The sequence below is a fragment of the Leucoraja erinacea genome, chromosome 5, assembly GCF_028641065.1.
Source record: "Leucoraja erinacea ecotype New England chromosome 5, Leri_hhj_1, whole genome shotgun sequence".
Lineage (NCBI taxonomy): Eukaryota > Metazoa > Chordata > Chondrichthyes > Rajiformes > Rajidae > Leucoraja > Leucoraja erinaceus.
The window spans coordinates 39,444,308-39,466,000 of NC_073381.1; the positions used below are offsets into that span (position 1 = coordinate 39,444,308).

General features: G+C 40.0%; 1 protein-coding gene across 1 annotated transcript in view; it reads right to left on the reverse strand.

The window, feature by feature from the left end:
• The window catches only part of LOC129697144 (syndecan-1-like), a 47,833-nt gene that overhangs the window by 11,735 nt on the left and 14,405 nt on the right, over nucleotides 1-21,693 (reverse strand). Inside the window, exon 2 of the mRNA XM_055635396.1 lies at nucleotides 188-338. Coding sequence (XP_055491371.1) covers nucleotides 188-338 — 151 coding nt within the window. The remainder of the gene's footprint in view (nucleotides 1-187; nucleotides 339-21,693) is intronic.

Consider the following 21,693-nt stretch of genomic DNA (forward strand, 5'->3'; position numbering starts at 1 on the left):
AAGAGAGGATGGCTGACACAAAGTGATTTCCTACCTGCCATGGCATAGCCCATCATGTCAGCTCTTATCCCACATTTTGACGGTGGGAATGTTAAGAAGAGTTGGCTCTGGCTAAATTTTATTTGTATTCAAATTCCAAAACAAAATAAAAAGGAAAATGTCTAGGAAAAATATGATAAACACTCACCACCAGAACCAGATCCAGACCCAGACCCGGAGCCAGAGCCAGAGCCAGAGCCAGAGTACAAATCATCATCATCACCTTCTTCAGAATAGATGTCAGACTCTTCCACGTCAATGGAAAATAAGGTTCGGTGCAGCTTTTGTGGTCTGTTGGCCTAAAACAGACAAGACAAAATATACAATGATGGTTACATGGAGGAAAATAAATATTTGATTTATACATTTGTATTTTCACTATCTTGTATTCATTCTGGCCTTGCTTTTGCTTTATTTCACACATCCAAAGCATTGTAAAAGAATGGAAAGCCATAATGTTTTTTTAAACTGCAGACATTGGTCTGCTACAGAATACACAATGATCTTTACTGCTCTAGTAAAAATACTTTAAATGGTTAAGCATCCTTTGAGGCTGCATAAATGAATGAAGCACAATAGCCTGATCTCCTTCACAGTTCAGCTGCAGACATTAAATAAACCATTTCAAACCAAGGAGTACAGTATATGTGGTTTCACTTCAAAACTAGTATCTTCCTGTTGACTGAATTATTTCCCCTTCTGCCTCCAAAGCATATCGGAAGTAATGTTACTCGATTTCCTTTTGAAGGAATGGTCTGATATTGATTAGCCCTTAGTTTGATGTACGATTCTTCAGAGCAAAATTCATAACAGCTTTGAAGAGGACAATGTATAACTATTTGAAGCTGGGTACTAGGAAAGGGAAGATAATTGATTAAGCAACTACTTCTTTTGACCAGTATGTCTTTACTATTCACTTGGAGTTCCAGCTCAGTAATGCATTGTATATCCTTATACCTGCCCCTTCCATCACCATAGTATTTAGTTACCATACTTGGGAAATCTTGCAAAAATATCAAGATGGTTTGAAATATTTAAACGTACATGCTCATGAGACATGTGCTCCGGGTACAGAACAATAAAATTCTTACTTGCTGCAGCTTTACATGCACATTATTGTATGTTTATTGTGAGTTATTGCATTAATCAATTGTATAATAACTTAATACGCAGTAATACTTGATAACCAGACATAATGGCACAAAATCAAAGGACAGATTTTTTGAGATTTCCACACCCAGGATTCAGTTTCATGGGAACCGACATTTAGGGATTGCACATGGATTCAGATCATTTGCATGTGCTCCAATAGAAGGCACAAAGATTATTATCCCCTTGTACAACTTTTTGCCAAACTCCTCACCTCTCCCTCCAACTACAATCAGTATCTGTGTTCTCCACAGATCCTGCCGGACCTGCTGAGTTAATCCAGCACTTTGATGTGTTTTTTTTTTGTAAACCATCAACTGCATTTCTTTGTGTCTACATTTTATAGCTGTTATCCAGTTTATTTTTTTTAAATCTATCAATTACATTTTGCCAAAAAAGACACAAAATTATTGGATTTCTGGGCCTTTTTCAATAATAGCCATTGGACAAATCTTATTTATTGTAACCGGAGTACAGAAAGCATCTCAGAAGTTGTTGTGAATTAAGCGTTGAAACTGAAAACAACATATTACAGATTAATGTCACAAAAAAGTTAGGCTGCTCGATTTTTAAGCAGCAAAGTTGAGCTGGGATTGCCCGACTGCTTTGATGTGTTGAGTAGGAGTTAAAAGCACTTTTCACAGTGGGAAATAAAGCATGTATGTATTCAGTTTATTATTAAATGTATTCAGCATATCAAAACAAGATTCATAAAGTTCTTATTGCAGATTACGTGAAAACAAACCTGCATCTATGAAGAGCTTTTCATGATCAAGCTTGAAATCAAGCACCACCTGGTTCAAGAACAGCTTCTTCACTGTTCGCAGACTCTTGATCGGACCTTTCATTCGCTGGGGATGAATGACCTGAACTTCAAATCTACCTAATTATGGCATTTGTACTTTTGTAAATCTGCATTTTCTCTCTGACTGGAACACTAGCGTCATACAGCACAGAAACAGGCTCTTTGGCCCAACTTACCCATTCTGATCAAGATGCCCCATCTATGCTAGTCCCACTTGCCCACATTTGCCCCATAACCCTTTATACATTTCTTGATCCATGTACCTGTCCAAATGTCTTTTAAATGTACCTGCCTCAACTACCTTCTCTGGCACCTCGTTCCATTTACCCACCATCCTCCATGTGAAAAAGTTACACCTCATGTTCCTATTAAATCTTTTCCCTCTCATCTATATTCTGCACTCTGTATAATTTCCCTTTTGCACCAATTAGTATAATCATGCCTGGTACGATTTGCCTAGATAGCATTCAAAGCAAAGTTTTTTATTGTACCTTGGTACACATAATAATAATAATAATAATAAACCATTTTCATTCTCAGGAAGACTAGTAGTAAAGCAAAGGGAAAGTAAAGAGTTGAGAATGGATAAAAACAGTTCACAATGGCATTGTTTTGTCAACTGAGGAAAATAGACAAAGTTCAAGACTGCAACCCAGCTCAGTAGCAGTGACTGCAGCCATCTTGTATGCCACCGAGACTTGGGCTACCAACAGAGGCACCAGGAAGCACTGGAGATCTATCACCATCTCCGCCTCCATAAAATCTTCCAAATTCAACAGCATAATTCATGAACACAACTGATATCAATGTCCTCTCCCAGACTAACTTCAGCATTGTGAGGCCCTAATTCCATCCTATCAGTTTTGATATTCAGATGACATTGCTACATGCCCAATATTGGATTTATGAACTAGACACTGTACTCTAAGCTGCGTCATGGCCAGGGATTACCAGGAAGACAGAGGGAAAAGGATTGAAAGAAGGACGTTCTCAAAGCCACCTTGAAAATGTGTAACAACCCCACTGATTTTGTGGGAAACTCTGGATCATGGCCGATTAAAATGGAGGAGCATTTGGGATGGCAACGGGAACCACAAGTCCATCGGTCTGAAGCACAGAGGGCCCAGCATAAATAGTGTGACGGTACCAACTCCAAGTCTACCCAAACCTCTGCCACTTCCTGACCTACTCCCAGTTATGGGCAAGTCACTGGATCCACATTATCCTCATCAACAAACCTCAGTACAAATGGGCAGCATTGCAATGTTGCCTCACAGTGCCAGAGACCAGAGTTTAATCCTGACCTCGAGTGCACGTTCTCCCTGTGACCATGTGGGTTTCCTCCGGATGCTCCAGTTTCCTCCCACATCCTAAAGACAGGTCGGTTTGTAAATTAATTGGCCTCAATAAATTTTCCTCAGTGTGTAGGGAAAGGACGTGACAGTGGGATGCCATAGAACTAGAGTGAGCGGGTGATCTATGGTCGGAGTGGACTCGTAGGCTGAAGACTCTGTTCTCTAAAACTAATCACTAAACCTAAAAGGACAAGAAATCAAGAGATGTGTGTCAGGCAGAACATGAATCACCACCAAATCAGCCAAACAATTTTTGAAGGGAATACATGGATAATGTCAGGGGCTTACAGCTTCTCTCTCAGGTTCTAATGTAGTTGCCATTTTAGCAAATACTGCAATGCCCGTTTCATGAAACAGCTAACTAATGACCAACTCGTGCATGTTTGTGTATGAACACATGCAAAACCTTTTTCAGAAGGTCTATGCAGAAGCTCAGATTTCAAAATAGTGACACTAAAAAAAAATCTGAGGCATCCTTTCCAAAGAACAGAAATTGTGACTATCATGAAATAGAAATGCACCTGTATTTTAACTGAGATAGCAATAAAATATTTCTATATCTTCTAAAACCTATCGATATACATTCATATACGTTGTGGTAAATATTTTTTTCCAGCAAGGAGTGTCAATGAACTTTATACTTTGAATGTGCTTTGGTAAAATGGAGTTGGTTTTGGGTTGGAAAATGTGCAATCAAATAAGACTGTACTTTGAACTGCAAACAAGGCTAGTGGTCAAACCATTTTCTATTCAGATGTACCTTTTTAACTCTTCACTTTGTGCAGAAAATTGTATCACTGCAATAAAAATACAGTTCCTACATTTAGAAAGCTCACTTCAGAGGTCATGATTAGTCATAAAGTAATTTCCCAAAACCAATGAAATCTTTACAGGTACCAGAATCACACCTTTAATTTGCAGAATAGATTCCACTAAGGAATAAATGTAGCCTCAAGGGTGAGCTGACATGCAAAATCTGGCATTTCGGAAAATATTAAAACTATACATTTAATTAAAGTTCAAAGTATTGATACTGAAATAATTCCAAATTATTATTTTCAATATTGTAAGGCAAGCCATAATTTTCTTTAAAATAATTCTTCACACAATTTGCACTAAAACTATCCAACAGTCTCCTTTGAGACACAAGGAACAGCAGATGCTAGTTTACAAAAAAAGCCACAAAGATCTGGAGTAACTCAATAGGTCAGGCAGGATCTCTGAAATCCATCTGACTTTTTGGATTGTGACCCTTCCTGAGACTGAAATCCCCTTTGATGTGATATATATCGATAGATCAACATCTCAGAGGAATCTGTTCAGATTCCTGTTTAAACACGCCATCTTGTTCTTATTATTCCTTCCTCCATTTCACCATTCCTCCATAGATACTGCCTGAATTGGTGACCATTTCCAGCATTGTCTGTTTTTGGTACAGATTGCCAGCACATGTATTTTCTTGCAAGTTAGGAAAGAAGTAACATATTGTACTTCTGGAAAAATATTGTACCTATTAATTCCGAAAATGCAAATCTTTGCCAACATTGATGTTTACCAACATGGAAGAGAATGACTTCCATGACATCAAGAAGTTTAAGATCATCTACGAACATTAAGATAATTGGAATTCTATCAATAAGAATCAAAGATAAATCAAAAAAAAGTGATCACTTCAGGGAGGATAATGCAGGTTAAAATAGTATCTTGTATACCAAGCTGAAAAGCATTCAGCAGAAAATCTTGTAAAACACTACAAAATGCATTTTAGTGATATCACACCAAATAATTCCTTTAACATATTTAAAATAAATATTGGTATGCCATAAAATTATATGCAACAAAATTAGTAATTTGTTGCATGCATAAAACACTAAATTAAATTTAATAGGTGAACATTTGACTGGAAATACAGTATGGAGGTAAATAACTTATTCAGCACGGGTTTGATACTTCATATCTGTACACCAACAATAAAAAAACATCTATCCAATCTATGCTCACCTCCGATCTATCTCATGCCTCTATGCATTCACATAAAATCCTGAGTTCACCTTTAAAACCTTCATATTCTCACTCTCTCTCTCCCCTTGTTATCTCTTCTAATTCTGCACCGTTGGCAAGTATATAATGGAAAGCAATCAAAACACAGTTAGTTTCCTTTAAAGTTATTTTGAAAAAACTCATGTTCCATGTATTCAACAGATGTCGATTGCTAACAAACTCCACAGGACAGCACTGCTTGCTTTTGATATCTTATGCAGAGGCTGGGATGTATTATGAGCAATATACTGAAATCTGCTTGAAGCATTTTTGGGGGAATATGTAAGTCACTCACAGGATGTCGATATCACAGTCAATGCCATTGTCTACCACAACTGCCTTTAAGAAGTTGACTCTCTTGACTTGCGGTAATTGTGGTCTTCAAGTTATTCTTCAGTGCTGTGGCCAAATGAATTCCAGTACAAGGGCTCCCCATGACTTACAGAAATGTGTTTTTATGCAAGTTATCCCATAAATTAATGTTTTAAATGTTTAAGATAAATAAGTTAGTTACAGAAATCCAAACATCCTCATGAGGTATGGAATATGAGAAGTAGCTAGTTAATTCAAAATACATCTAATCTTAAAAACTCTTTAACCTCCCTAGAGTAATCAAATAGACAACGTTGTCTGTCAAGAAGGATTGGCTGCTGGTTTACAGTGAGAGATAGATCATTAAGAGATTTCATTTGGAAACTGACAAGGCAATCTCTTCATTGATATTTGCAAAATACTTCATCAAATAATGTAACATCCATTGATACCTTAAGGCTATTAAAACTGAGCCTATTGGATGCGGGAGAGATAGCCGAATGGATAGAAAATCAAAGATCAAAAAGATCAAAGTATCAAAGTCGCCTTTATTGTCATTCAGACCTTGCGGTCTGAACGAAATTTCATTGCCTTGCAATCCTACATATTGTAAAAATGACAAAAACACACAATAAACACAAATTAACATCCACCACAGTGAGTTCACCAGGCACCTCCTCACTGTGATGGAAGGCAAAAGTCTTAAGTCTTTGTCTCTTCCCTTCTTATTCTCCCCCTGCGCCGAGGCGATCCAGGCTTTCGGATGTTGTGACCTCGCCGGGTGATGGTAAGTAATGTCAGTAATTGGCATCAAGGAAGGAAGCAGAGGGTGATGGTGGAAGTGTGTTTCTCGGACTGGGGACCTGTGACTAATGGTGTGCCTTGGTTCGGTGCTGGGCCCGTTACTGTTTGTCATCTACATCAATGATTTGGATGAGATACATGACGATTAGTAAATCTGCAGATTTTGCAAAATTGGGTAGTTTTGCAGATAGTGAAGATGGTTGTGAAAAATTGCAGCAGGATCCTGATCGATTGGCCAGGTAGCTGAGGGATCTTTGATGAAATTTAATACAGAGAAATGTGAGGTGTTGCATTTTGAGAAGTCTAACATGGGCATAACCTACACAGTGAATGGTAGGGCTCTGGGGGGTGTTGTAGAGCAGAGGGATCTAGGAGTGCAGGTGCATGGTTCCTTGAAGGTGGCGTCACTGGTAGATAGGGTGGTCAAAAAGGCTTTTGGCACATTGGCCTTCGTCAGTCAAAGTATTGTATAGAAGTTGGGAGGTCATATTGCAGTTGTATAAGATTTGAGGTGAGGCTGCATTTAGAGTGTTGTGTTCAGTTATGGGCACCATGTTAGAGGACAGATGTTGTCAAACTGGAAATGGTGCAGAGAAGATTTATGAGGATGTTGCAAGGACTAGAGGGTTTGAGCTATAGGGAGAGGTTGAGTAGGCTGGGACTCTATTCCTTGGAGCACAGAAGGTTGAGGGGTGATTTGTAGAGGAGTATATAATCATGAGAGGAATAGATCGGGTAGATGCACAGAGTCTCTTGCCCAGAGTAGGTGAATCGAGGACCAGAGGACATAGATTTAAGGTGAATGGGAAAATATTTAATAGGAATCCGAGGAGTACTTTTTCACACAAAGCGTGGTGGGTGTATGGAACGAGCTGCCAAATGAGGTAGTTGTGTCAACAGTTGAACAGGTACATTGATAGGACAGGTTTAGAGGGATAGGAGCCAAACACAGGCATGTGGGACTAATGTAGCTGGAACATGTTGGCCAATGTGAGCAAGTTGGGCTGAAGGGCCTGTTTCCATGCTGTATCACTATGACTCTATCTGGCTGGCCCACTTACAATTTCAGATCAATACTCATCTCAAAGATGTTGATAGCGGTAGCCTTGTCAATGGCAGTATTTCAATAGGTCTCTAAACAAAATAGGTGAGTGGAATTTGAACAGTGGTTTTGGAAATGAAATTTACAGTACTGGAATACAAAATCAGGGCTACAAAAAAAAAGAACAAATCAAGATACCTTTGTGCTTATGAGTGCTGATTGCACACATTGGCTACCTGCTTTCCTCAGATGCAACATTCCTGCTTCATCTTTCCTCAGATGAAGCAGGAATGGTAATATGTACAGTTTGAAAGGGAACGTACTGAGTGCGAAGGAACTGAGCACCTATTGCCTTTGTTATCAACAGTTGGGAGAGGTTGTTGTAAGGAGCTCTAATGAATTAAATATAGGACTAATAGGTATGAGCCCATGAGTAAACCATATGGGTTTTAAAATAACAATAATGTCCATAGTCACCTTTACAAATACTAACTCTCTGTTATAGATTGATTTAGTTGTACAAATATAATTTCATCAAGTAATATTTTGATTTAAACTCATGTCTCTGGATCTAGGATCTAGGGCTGTGGATGCTATTCCAGTGTCAACTGTGCTGCTACCAGACCCTCATCTATGTTAGCTGTAAAGTACTTTGGAACATCTGAAGTCATGACATCAATGAATATTGCAAGAAGGTGAAGTAAAGTTGGATTGTTCCCTTATTTTAACTGCAGTATGCATAATTCTACCCACATCTTTTTTTTTAGTTTTGACCATGTGGTTGCCAAATTCTTGCATTAAATGAATGTTAAGACTTTAGCAAGATCTGCAGAGACACTTCATCTTGAATCACAGTTATGGTGAAGGTTACTACACCTAGATCATTCTATAATTCACTGGGCAATCCAGGAAGCACAGACCTCAGAGTAAAAAAAGAAGCAAGGCACAATATAAAAGAAAAATGGCAAGTGCTTCAAATATAAATTCTGACTTTAAAGTAGAAGATGTCTAAGAGGTTATCAATGTCTGAGAGATAGTTTTCAGAAGATAACTCAGTTGAAAATGTGTATCCAAAGCATTCATATATTTCTTTTAAGTATTTAGATTTAATTTGATGGGTGAAGAAACTATTGCATTATAGAATTCTTGGACATAGTCAAACATTTCTAAATCTCCTGTAGTTGTAGTTGGCAAAAAAACCTACTTTACCCAATCTAAACCAACCATAAATCTAGGTTCCAAATTTTATCACCAATTAGTCGATTCAGGGTTCAGATTCAAGAGACAATTGAACTGATCGTATGATAAATGTAAATTTTGTTAAGAAACACAGAGTGGAAAACTGTGACCTTGTAAAGGTAAAAATGTTTATGTTTTGCAATATGCTTGGTTGCTCTGATGTTTTCAGATGCAACATCACCATTCACAAAATCAGTCCATGATGAATTGCTTTATGCCCAATTACAGAGACAGAAAGAATTAGTGCACAATAATAATACTGGTGTATGAATGAATGGCCCTAAAACTGATAACTCCCAAGGACGTGATGACCTGCATACCAGTGCTTTGAAAGATATGGTTATACATGGATTCTCCAGTTATTATTTTCCAAAACACTGAAGCTTGAGGACGAATTTCTGCTGATCGAATGGTAGAAGATTTGCTCATTTATTTAACAAAGGCAGGAATGGGAAAACAGGAAACCACTGTCTGACAATAACAGTTGAGAGTTTACAACCTTTGGTATTTTCTACCCCAGAATGGTGCTCAGTAGTTTTGTTGGTGTGCACACTATCAAATCCTTTATTCGCTGGAATAAAACATTTAAGATGCTTCTACACCAAGCAGGTAATCAAGGGTCCACCTGGAACCAGGTTAAAAATGACAAAAGAGTGCTGTGGGATTAAAGGAAAGCACTATGGAAAACACCAACACTACCAGCTTTAAATGTAACTCATTAGTATTTACAATATGCTTACTTGAACTCTGCCAGAGATTAGGCTCCAGATAGAAGAAAATGAAATTAGATAAACTAGACAGTCATAACCTTTTATGTCAAAAACTAGAGGGCATTGCTTTAAAGTTAAGGGGGGGGGGGGGGGGGGGGGGGGGGGGCAAGTTCTGCACTTTTCTATGTTCTATGTTCTATGTTCTTATTTCTTTGATAACATTCGTGAGAACTTAAAACCCAGTTACTCAGATTCTGGCCAATTAAAAATAGTCCTGTTTCAACAAGAGTAAAAGGGAGGTTATTAGAGCATTGATACGTTGCAGTCTGGCCAATATCACTTGAAGGAGAGACAACACCGAAACAAAATATCTCTTTTCACAACACTTGTAGCCAAAATCAAATGTCATAAGCCTGATGTTTATGGTGTCAACTAATGTACCGTTTATATTTATACATATGAAAACACATTCAGGACCAAACAGGATAGCGAAGGTTTTGAGCAACTTGATAGTGGTTCAGTAGAGGGCTGGTGTTAGTTAGGACCAAAAACCAGCTACTTATCCATCGTGGACTGATACATTCAATCACTGTTCTTTTCTTCAGCACTATATCATTGAAAATTGATTTTTCCCATAATATAAATATAATAACAACTAATTGTCGGCTGAATTGAAATGAAAAAAAAAAAAAAATGAAATGATTCAATTTATTGTCATTGTCAGTGTACAGTACAGAGACAACGAAATGCATTTTTAGCATCTCCCTTGAAAGGGAGACACAGGGCGTCGCGGTGTGCCCGCGCCTGCCGCCGTACATTCCATTACAGGCAAAGGTGGGTGAAGTGTCTTGCCCAAGGACACAACGACAGTATGCACTCCAAGCGGGATTTGAACCGGCTACCTTCCGGTCACCAGCCGAACTCTTAGCCCATTGTGCTATCTGTCGCCTTCATAGTACTCTGGAAATTCAGCCCGTTTCCTTTTTCTGGAGAAATTAATCTTCACACAAATTACACAATTTATGCATCAGTCACGCATGCTATCACATCATTTCTACTGCAAAGTTCCTTTAGAGCACTGTGAGGATATTGTACCTAGTTGTCGACCAACATTGGCTACTGCTGTAGAACTAAGTTCTAACAAAGTAGTGCTAGACACTGGATGGTAGGTTCAAAACTTACTTTTAATCTTTCAAGACTACAGCAACATGATCTTAGTTCCAACAACCCCACTGACAGAGGTGCCAAACTCATTGAAACGAGTCACTCAACACAAACTGACCATCTAGAAATTGTCCCAAAATTGTAAAGTCACATGTTGCAAATCACAATTCCCATCCATCACCACTCCCACCCTCATCCCCTCTGCCTCTAGTTACTTTACCCGATCCTCTTCTTTCTTAAAAACTACCTTCTGGACCCAATTCTTCCATCTTACAGACAGCTTACCTCGTACAGATGACCTTGTTTGCTGCCTGACCCCAGACCCTGATTATTATCCATTGTCTGCCTGCCTCTACTGCGGTCAGGCACAACATTGAGCTTACAGTGGGACGGGTGCAGGTTGCCCAATGGTCTTCAGCACCCCCTAAGCATAGACATCTGGCATTTGTATGGATTGGAATTTCTAGACCATAATGTTCAACTGCAAGCCCATTTCTTAAAATTTCGAACATGACAATCAGCTTGCTGGTTACAGTACAGTTGGGACTGATTCCCTTTCTAGCTAATCCTATGTCCAGTAGTTGGCACTCTAATGCACCGAGGTGAAGGACCATCAGGTCCATGCCGGGTTGCTGGACAACCCATTCACTCAGTTACTTCCCAGTAACCTATCCTATCTCACATACCCATGCACCCTCCTGATTATGTTGCTATCCACCTACACCGAGGGCAATCTAATAGTCAAGAGTGTTTAATTGTCATAGGTGCTGAAAAAAGAATGACAAAATCCTTAGGAAGTCTGAAGAAGCGTTATGACCCGAAACGTCACCTGCTCATGTTCTCCAGAGATGTTGCCTGACCCCCTGAGTAATTGCAACACTTTGTAACCTTTAATGAAATGTTTACTTGTTGCAGATTTACAGCCCTTTAACGCAATGACACAGAGGTAAATACATAATAATCAATAATAATGTTAATCAGTAATACTAGGTAAAGAGACAATGACAGTGCAACAAAACCAAAGTCCATAGTAGGTCATAGTTGCTGAGATAGGGGTGGGGTTAATGTTGTGCAGAGTGCACGAGCCCAATGATTTCTGGGAAGAAGCTGTTGTTGAACCAGTTTTTAGACTCCTGTACCCTCTTTTGATGGTATGGTATGGTAATATTCCACAGAAGGCAGTGGAGGCCAATTCACTGGATGTTTTCAAGAGAGAGTTGGATATAGATCTTAGGGCTAAAGGAATCAAGGGATATGGGGAGAAAGCAGGAACGGGGTACTGATTTAGGATGATCAGCCATGATCATATTGAATGGTGGTGCTGGCTCAAAGGGCCAAATGACCTACTCCTGCAACAATTTTCTATGTTTCTGTGTAATAGAAAGATGAGAGCATGGCCAGGCATCTTTGATGTAATTGCTGCCTTCTTGAGGCAGCTCCTCCTGTATATCCCTTCCACGGTGGGGAGGTCTGTTCCCAAGATGGACCGGGCAGTGTCTACCATTTCAGCATCCTCCTTCGATCTTGGGCATTCGATTTACCAATGCAACCAGCCAGTATGTTCTCTTCTGTACATCTGTAGAGGTTTGATGGAGTATTTGGTGACATGCCAAATCTCCTCATTCTCAGGAAGTATAGGCGTTTCTTGGGATTACATCAGTGTGCTGGACCAAGGATAGATCTTTCCTGGCTTTCCCCTCCTGATGTCAACAAGTAGCTTGTTGGTATTGGTGACATTGTCCTTGCAACATTCTCACTCCTGTACTCTGAATCATCCTTACTCGTTACTCATCCTATAACAGTGGCATTGTGTAACAATTGAAAGGTTGCGTTGAAGTTGTGTCTGGCTGCAGAGTCATGGGTATTGAACAAGTAGACCAGAGAGCAGGGGAATGAACACACAACCTTGAAGTGCTCCTGCATTGATGGTTATCGAGGAGGAAGTGTTGTTACAGTAGCCAATTTCCCTACCAGCATATTTTTGGGATGCAAGAAGAAATCAGAGCACCTGTAAGAAACCAGCTCACAGGGAGAATATATAAGCTCTGTCAGCTACACTGCAGATCAGGATCGAACCAGAGTGGCTGGTGACAATGCAGACCTACACCACTATGCCATCCATTTCTTTATCCAACTCTGAATTTGCCCAAAAAGAAAAACATCCTTTTGACTTGTTAAGACCCCTGGAATCCTACGTGTAGTTAAGATCTCAGCTCTTAATCTTCTAGACTTCAATGAGTATAAAGCCAATCTTTCCTCGTTTAATAATCCCTACATTTAAGCAATCAACCTGCCGAACCTTCTCTGAACTACTTCCAATATCAATATAATCCTCGTTATAAAAAGTCTTCAAATCTGTACTTGAAAATCTGGGTGTGGTCTCACCTATTTTCTGTAAAATTATAACAAGACTTCCTTATTTTACACTTCATCTCATTTGGGGGGAAAAAAAAAGCTAGCATTCCATTTGTCTTTGTTAATTATTTGCTGTACCTGCACAGTGTTTGTGTTTCAGGTACAAAGACACCCTGATCCCCCTGCACAGTAGCTTTCTGCAGTCGTGTAAAATTGTTTCATTTACAACACAAAACCCTGAATATTTATTAATATAACTAAAGTTGGAGCCTACTTAAAGCACTTATTTAAAGCATTTCCAAAAAATGTCAAAGCTTGCAGTATTGGCTCTCTCCCAAAAACTAGATTCCCAAATTTTACTTGAAAGAAGCTTTTCTTATGTATTTGATAATAACTCTTAAACAAAGTTCAACTGTGGAAAACTTTAAACAATTCTACTGTGGGAACTGCACTGGTCCCATATCCACATGGAATTCTTCACATTATGTTGGGCGGAAAAAAAATCAAATGTACTTGAATAAAACTAATTATGTTTAGTTCCTGCAGGTTCTCTGATACAAATAAGATTCTAAAATATTCATTTATATAGTTTATTCTGGAACTTAGATTTAGTCAAGATGCCTTGAGAACTCTAGTCAGGAATCATGATGATCCTGACCTTGGATTCTCCCTATGTCCATGTGGATTTCCTCCAGGTGCTTCGGTTTCCACCCACATCCCAAAGACGTTCATATTGTAGGTTAATTGGCTGCTGTAAATTGCCCCTATTGTGTAGGGGATGGATGAGAAAGTGGGATCACATAAAACCCATGTGAATGGGTGATCGATCGCCAGTGTGGATTCGATGAGACAAAGGGTCTGTTTCCATGCTGCACGTCTAAACCAAACTAAACCAGCATGGGGTAGTGTGCGACATGCATTTGTGTACAATCACCATTAATCCAATCCTACCCACCTAATGCTCAGGGTTTTTTCTTGGGAGCATTGGGTGTGGAAAATGATAAATTTGGTGAAATTCTGTTGCATGGGAGTGGTTGTCCTAACATCCTAGTATCTCACCTTTCTATTTGAAAGCTGTGGAAACTTATTGGAAGAATCAAAACAAAGAGTCAGCTCTTTCTGGCGAAAATTAAAACCTATCCTTGGTAGCTGTAATCACCAATGATAATTCACTAGACTGTGTTTAAGGAAAAACAGGCTTGATGTTCCTCTTGCTCATTATTGGTGTTAAGACCATAACAAAATTAACTCTCTTTCCATGATTTGTTTGGCCTGTGTTATTCACAACTCCGCAGCAATTTATTTGAGTTCATCCACCAATTTAGGCAGGACCTTAATACTACTTTAACAATTGCACTTATTTCAATTCTATTTTATGCAATAGAAATGGCACAATGGAAAATATTGGAATATATTTACTAGGACTGTTTCATTTCTATCCAGTTCAATACTTCCACCTCCTTGCTCATTTGTATTCCTAAGTTTGAACCTGTGTTTGACCCATTTTGCCCCTCCATTGACTGCTGATGTTTTTAAGCACAATGTTCCAAGTTCTGAAATCCCTTCCTAAAAAGCCTCTCAGTTTCCTCAATATAAAACCAGGTTTGTTTTTATCTCTCATCTTCTCCAATTCAACTTCCTTTCGCACACATAGGCTCTCACCTTGTCCAATTTTTCAGTATCATACAATTAGAGACATTGAATATTACAACCCAATTAAAACATTAGTCTAACCATTTTAATTACAAATCCCACCTTAAATTTTATTTAATTTACAGCTCAGGCACAGACCATTTGACCCCGCAGGCTTGTCCCAGTTTTATAGTTCTTGCAGCCTAGGGGAAAGAAGCTTTGAATATGATGGAAGAGGGACAATGCTGAAAAAGCCCCGGCACAAAAGACACTGTCAGGTCTTGTACAGGTTCTAGAATGACTTACAACATTAACAATCCTGCAACATTACTCTTTGCATTGCAGAAATCTGAATGACTTCCTATAAACAGACTATCACATTTTACCACAGAATTTCAGGACATGCCTTTGCAAGTTAATCAGATCCTACTAGTGGTATATTAAGTGGAGCATCAAGCAGCCTTGCCTGTACCCTGAATGTACCTGCCCCGAGAACAAATATGCAGCTCCATTCACAAGTCAGAGCCTGCTGTAATAGCCACTGTTACTTAGGTTGCTTGGCAACATTAGGGTAATGCCAAATCATGGAACAAACTAAAAATTCTGATACTCAAATCATTTGCTCGAGCGGATTGCTGTTAGTGCACTTTCTAGCCCACAATGTTTCATTTCTGTTTTGCAATCATCATTTCTCAGCCACCACCCAGTTGTTAGGTAACTCATGTTCTGGCTTGCAAAAACTTAAATACTCAGATCACTTTTTCCCGCTTATTCCTCAGTAAGCAAACAGGCCAACTGTATAAAGGAAGAGCATCTTTAAAACCACAGACCCTCCCTACTTTCTTACATACACCCTCAATGAGACTACTAAAAATGAGTAGTGGGACATTACATAGAGGGTGTGTGGATAGTTTACAGCAGATAACTGCATATTGTGGAACCAGAGACCATACATTACCTTAACTAGACAGCAGTTATCTTGTTACAATTTTTAAAAAAAAGCAATACTCATGTGGAGGAAACCTATAGCATAGACCTAATGGTAACATGACCCATTTTTGTACAGTGATAGATCATGATTCTTTTAACGGCACCTTTCCCATTATAAAATTGCATAAAAATTTCCAGTTTGTGTGTAATATTAAATATTAATATCCTTGGATTAAATCAAAATTCATTTTGTTGCACTGCATTCTAATATCAAAATGCTAAATGTAAAATCTATGCAGTGATGATAAACAGTCTTTGTTCTTCACACTGGAGGCAAAAATGAACCAAAATAGTGTCCAAATTATCATTTCTAGAAGATCTAAAATGAAAAAGGATGTGCAACAACACAAAACAATTTGTATCTCCTTTAGTACAGCCCTAGCTGCTTACAGCCAATGCAGCACCTTCGAGGTAGGGTAACTTTTGTAAGTAGGAATGATGGCAACCAAATTGAACACAGAAAGCTCCCATGAAAATTAAAGCAAAGTGTTAATGACCAGAGTGCTTGAGAAACATTGCCTGAGGGGGCAGAGAGAACTGCACCATTCCTCTTCAAAATATTACCATGCCATCTTTTCTACCTATCCAAGATTTGAGATGGGATCATTTTGACTGCTCAGCTATTGTACTTTGGGCTGAATGTCCACACTTTGTGCAATCTATCATGATATTAATATGTCCCATTCTCTAAAATTCACTTCAGCAACCGCCAGGACAAATTGGTCTAAAGTACGTCACAGAACTTGTAAATAATGAATTCTCAACATCACTGTTTCATTGTAGGCAGCTTGAAGGTCAGCCAAGTGGCATTTGTGAAACCATGTTCAAAGGGTCTACAATACAAACTGATGAGGAAATTCCAAATTTCCCAATACAATATTGCAAAACCAATGAGGTGGGCAAAAGTTCCCTTCTGGGAGATTGCCAGATCTTTGAATTTAAGTTAATGAATGTTGTAATTTTAAAGTAAATGGTAATGTGCAGAATGAACAGAGTTTAAGCGTTGAATTCATTCCACATTCCTTCTCAAGTTCCTTTATCCTAAATATTGAACTCTGAAGACACTGTTAATGAACATTAAGGAGAATCATTCTGATCCTATAAACAGATCGGTTCACACACATTGTTTAAAAGAAAAACTTCTGAATTATGAGTTCAAATCGACTAGAAAAAAAATAATCAGGAAATCTATGTGAGCTGCACTTTTGAATCTTTTTTTTTTTTTTTTTTAATTTTATTTTTATTAGAAGTACGGTAAATTACAATCCTACACAACACATATATCTTAATACATTTTTTGTACCGCTTCATTTTTTTGAGCTTTAAGAAAAAGGTAGAAGTAAGGAAAGTAAAGAAAGTGCAAGAGAGTCGTGCAGTGCAAGAGTGTTGGGAAAAGAAAGCCCCTTAGGAAAGAAGTTAGAGAAGGAAGTAAAGTGAGAAAATAGACCCTAGAAAAGAAAGAGAGAGAAAATAGAAACAATCGCTCTATTATAACATTAAACTCCGCAGAAAGGGGACTACCAACCAAGTCTGTTTTTGTTATTTTACCTCCCGTTACCAGGTCCTGATACCACTTATTTATATATTTGTTTTTTTTTTAAATTTACTATTGACTATTATACTAAGCACTTTTGAATCTAACGTCAGTGCTGATGAAGCTCTGTTAACGGACTTGTGGAAGGTTATGGGTAAGATATTCAGTACTAATATTGAAGTTCAATTCAATGTGGCTATTGCATTGTAACACGCGAGTCACAGCAAATTTCCCAATCTTTCGCAATGATAATTAACGTCCTGCCATTTTAGCACAACACTATGGGAAATCGAAGTTCTCACCACCTGAAGGATTCTTTTGGGCCAATATCACTCACTAATTCATTCTTCAAAACTCGGTTTCACCATGTCCAGACAGCTTATGCACCGATTCACAGAGTTGTCTTCTATATATGCCCATGAGAACCAAAGGTTCTGACGGATAACAGCTGCTCAAAACAAAAGATCTTGCACGATTCAGAGCAGATCGTTGTCAGGCTTTCTACAGAAACACTTCATCTATTTACGCAAGGGGAAAGATTTCATAGGAACCCGAGGGGTAACTTTTTCACACGAAGAGTGGTGGGTGTATGGAACGAGCTTCCAGGGGAGGTAGTTGAGGCAGTACTATCACAACGTGTAAGAAACATTTAGACAGGTACATGGATAGGACAGGTTTAGAGGGATATGGGCCAAAAGCAGGCAGATGGGACTAGTGTGGATGGCACATATTGGCTGGTGTGGGTAACTTGTGCAGAAGGGCCCGTTTCCACTGTAACACCCTCTATGAATCTATTTACGCCTAGCAAGAAGAAACACCATCATCACATTGATAGCCCCAACTCTTGTGGTTCCACTTGGCTGAAAGATCAAAGTTTAACAAAGTAAACCTACATTTTGGGCCCCAAACTTCCATCAAACTGGTCATTTTGGAGCCTCCTGAACCCAGAGAGATTCCAGGTGAGCAGCTGGAAGAGAAATCAATTATGTTTCCCTGCACAAAATGGGAACCACAACACAGAAATCAGAGCTCATGATCAGCACAACTTGCTGTAAAGCGGAAGTGTGCTGATATTGCCCAATTTCCAAGTGTTTTAAAGCTTTAAAAAACCTGCCAAGAAGAAATTTAAGAATCAGTTGCCTAAATCTCCTAGATTAAATCTGATGCATTCTGTCAAACCCTGACATAGAATCCATTGACAGATCCGGTGCAGAATGAGGTCATTCTACTGATCATGTCAGGACTGGCAGTGTGGAAGGTTATGGGTAAGATATTCAGTACTAATATTGAAGTTCAATTCAATGTGGCTATTGCATTGTAACACGCGAGTCACAGCAAATTTCCCAATCTTTCGCAATGATAATTGACGTCCTGCCATTTTAGCACAACACTATGGGAAATCGAAGTTCTCACCACCTGAAGGATTCTTTTGGGCCAATATCACTCACTAATTCATTCTTCAAAACTCGGTTTCACCATGTCCAAACAGCTTACGCACCGATTCACAGAGTTGTCTTCTATATATGCCCATGAGGACCAAAGGTTCTGACGGATAACAGCTGCTCAAAACAAAAGATCTTGCACGATTCAGAGCAGATCGTTGTCAGGCTTTCTACAGAAACACTTCATCTATTTAAGCAAGGGGAAAGATTTCATAGGAACCCGAGGGGTAACTTTTTCAAACGAAGAGTGGTGGTGTATGGAACGAGCTTCCAGGGGAGGTAGTTGAGGCAGTACTATCACAACGTGTAAGAAACATTTAGACAGGTACATGGATAGGACAGGTTTAGAGGGATATGGGCCAAAAGCAGGCAGATGGGACTAGTGTGGATGGCACATATTGGCTGGTGTGGGTAACTTGTGCAGAAGGGCCTGTTTCCACTGTAACACCCTCTATGAATCTATTTACGCCTAGCAAGAAGAAACACCATCATCACATTGATAGCCCCCAACTCTCGTGGTTCCACTTGGCTGAAAGATCAAAGTTTAACTAAGTAAACCTACATTTTGGGCCCCAAACTTCCATCAAACTGGTCATTTTGGAGCCTCCTCAACCCAGAGAGATTCCAGGTGAGCAGCTGGAAGAGAAATCAATTATGTTTCCCTGCACAAAATGGGAACCACAACACAGAAATCAGAGCTCATGATCAGCACAACTTGCTGTAAAGCGGAAGTGTGCTGATATTGCCCAATTTCCAAGTGTTTTAAAGCTTTAAAAAACCTGCCAAGAAGAAATTTAAGAATCAGTTGCCTAAGTCTCCTAGATTAAATCTGATGCATTCTGTCAAACCCTGACATAGAATCCATTGACAGATCCGGTGCAGAATGAGGTCATTCTACTGATCATGTCAGGACTGGCAGAAGCAGACCCACCCAACCCAGAAACCCACATTTCAGCTCCAGATCAACCTCTACACACTGTTAGCCCAAACCTACCGATTTTTTACACACTTTAAGGATGTTTTTGCTGTTTTTAAAGCCTTTTTAGGAAATGCTTTTTTGACCCCCCTCCCCAGAACATTCTAACCCATGTTCTCCACTTAGATCCATGCACCACTGGTATTGATCTTTATGCCGAGGTAAATAAGTCATTCTTATCCACTCTTTTTAACCTCTTCACTATTACATTCCACAACTAAACCCATCTTCAGCTTTCACCTTTCCATGTTGTAACCCAAGCTAAGGCCCCTGTATTTCTACATATAGTAGGCACCTCAAGACACCGGGAAGACACCATTAATGTTGTCAATGGACCTCCTAATTCCATGTAGGCTAAATAATCCAACATTGTTGTCCTCTTGTAGACCAACACCCCCAGCACGGAGACTTCAGTTGTACTCAGTGCTCAGCCTGATGGGCAAGCAACAGATGGTGACACAAAACCCTTTGTCCTACCCCACCTCAGTCAGGGTAAGAGATTGCTAGTCAGACAGAAGAATAGATTCAAGGATGTGCTCAGAAGCCAAGTTGAAAAATATCCACCTTTATTGACCCCTTGAAATTGCTGGGCCATGGCTACTGGCGGTGGGGAAGGAACCTTTGGAAAGGTATTGTAAATATCATGGAAGCTCATGGATCAGGGCCACATAGAAACTCTTTGTAAATATTGACAGAGCACAGCAGTTCACAGATTGTTTACCTGCCCAACAGATCAGATACCTACAACCCCAAAGCCCGTAGTGTCCATTTTGAACACATCAGTCACCTCAGAATCCATTAAAACTTGAGTGGAAGCAAGTCAGCCTCTCATGATACTGCCCAAGAAGACTGTAGTGCAATCACATAATTCTGAAATGATAGGGAAAACTAAATGATTCCACCGGTGGGCTAACTTGTTCTTCATTTTGTGTCAACCTAAGCTTCCTGTTCTTATCTTCTGTACGTTTGGAAATTTGGAATCTCGCAATAACACCTTGTCTGTCTTTCCTTTATTCATCGTAAATCAGTAGATATATATACACACATCGAGAAATGATTATGTGATTACTTCCTATCTGCAGATCATCCCATGCTCAGTCAGCCATGTATTAATGGGCATGTGGGCCAGGTGTGGCCGTAACTGATGCTAGAGTCAGATACAAAGTGTGAGATTTCGAAACATATAAGGGAAATAATAACGGCATTGTGAAGTCTGACAATATTTCTATTCAATCTTCAGATAAGTTTGGGGATTTGATTTCCAAATGATATCAGATTTAGCTATTAGTAAAACAACAGCTATGAAAATAACAAACATTAAGAAAATAACAAGCAATAATCAGCTTTGGAAGTGGCAGCGCTGCCTTAGCAGCTACGGCTCGCCTGCAGTCCATCTGTTGTATCTTTTTTTGTTGTTTTCTCGTCCTGTTTTAGTTTGTTAATTTTAGTTATTAGATTGTGCATGCGGGGGGGGGGGGGAAACCTGTTTTAGTCTCTTCCTTCAGGGGGGAATGCGACCTTTTCTTGTCGTATCCCCCGTCTCCGTCTCCGTCTGCGCTGAGGCCTAATGGCGGAGCTGGCGGCCTCCAACTGGGACCGATCTCGAGGCTCCGGAGGCAGAGCCAGCCAGGACTTACCAGCGCGAGGCTGGCCGACTTCGGGGCTGTGGCGGTTCCAGCGCCCGATGGCGACCCGACTTCGGGGCTGTGGCGGCGCTCCGATGGCAGCCCGACTTCGGGGCTGGGGCGGCGTTCCGGCGGCGGTGGCGACCCGACTTCGGAGCCTCGGAGTCCGCGGGCCAGTGGACGACATCGTCGGGGGCTCGCAGGTCACAGGTTGGTGACCTGTTTTTCCGGGGCTCCTGCAATAACAGCTTCGTCCGCTGGACTGGAGGGCGGCAGCTTCGGCAGCTTCGACCACCCCGGGCCGTGGAGTTTGAACCGGCCTGTTCGCGGAGCTCAGATGCAGCCGCGGGACTGACTTACTTACCATCACCCGGCGGGGTCACAACATCGGAAGCCTGGATCGCCTCAGCACAGAGGGAGAACAAGGAGGGAATTGACAAAGACTTTAGCCTTCCATCACAGTGAGGAGGTGCCTGGTGA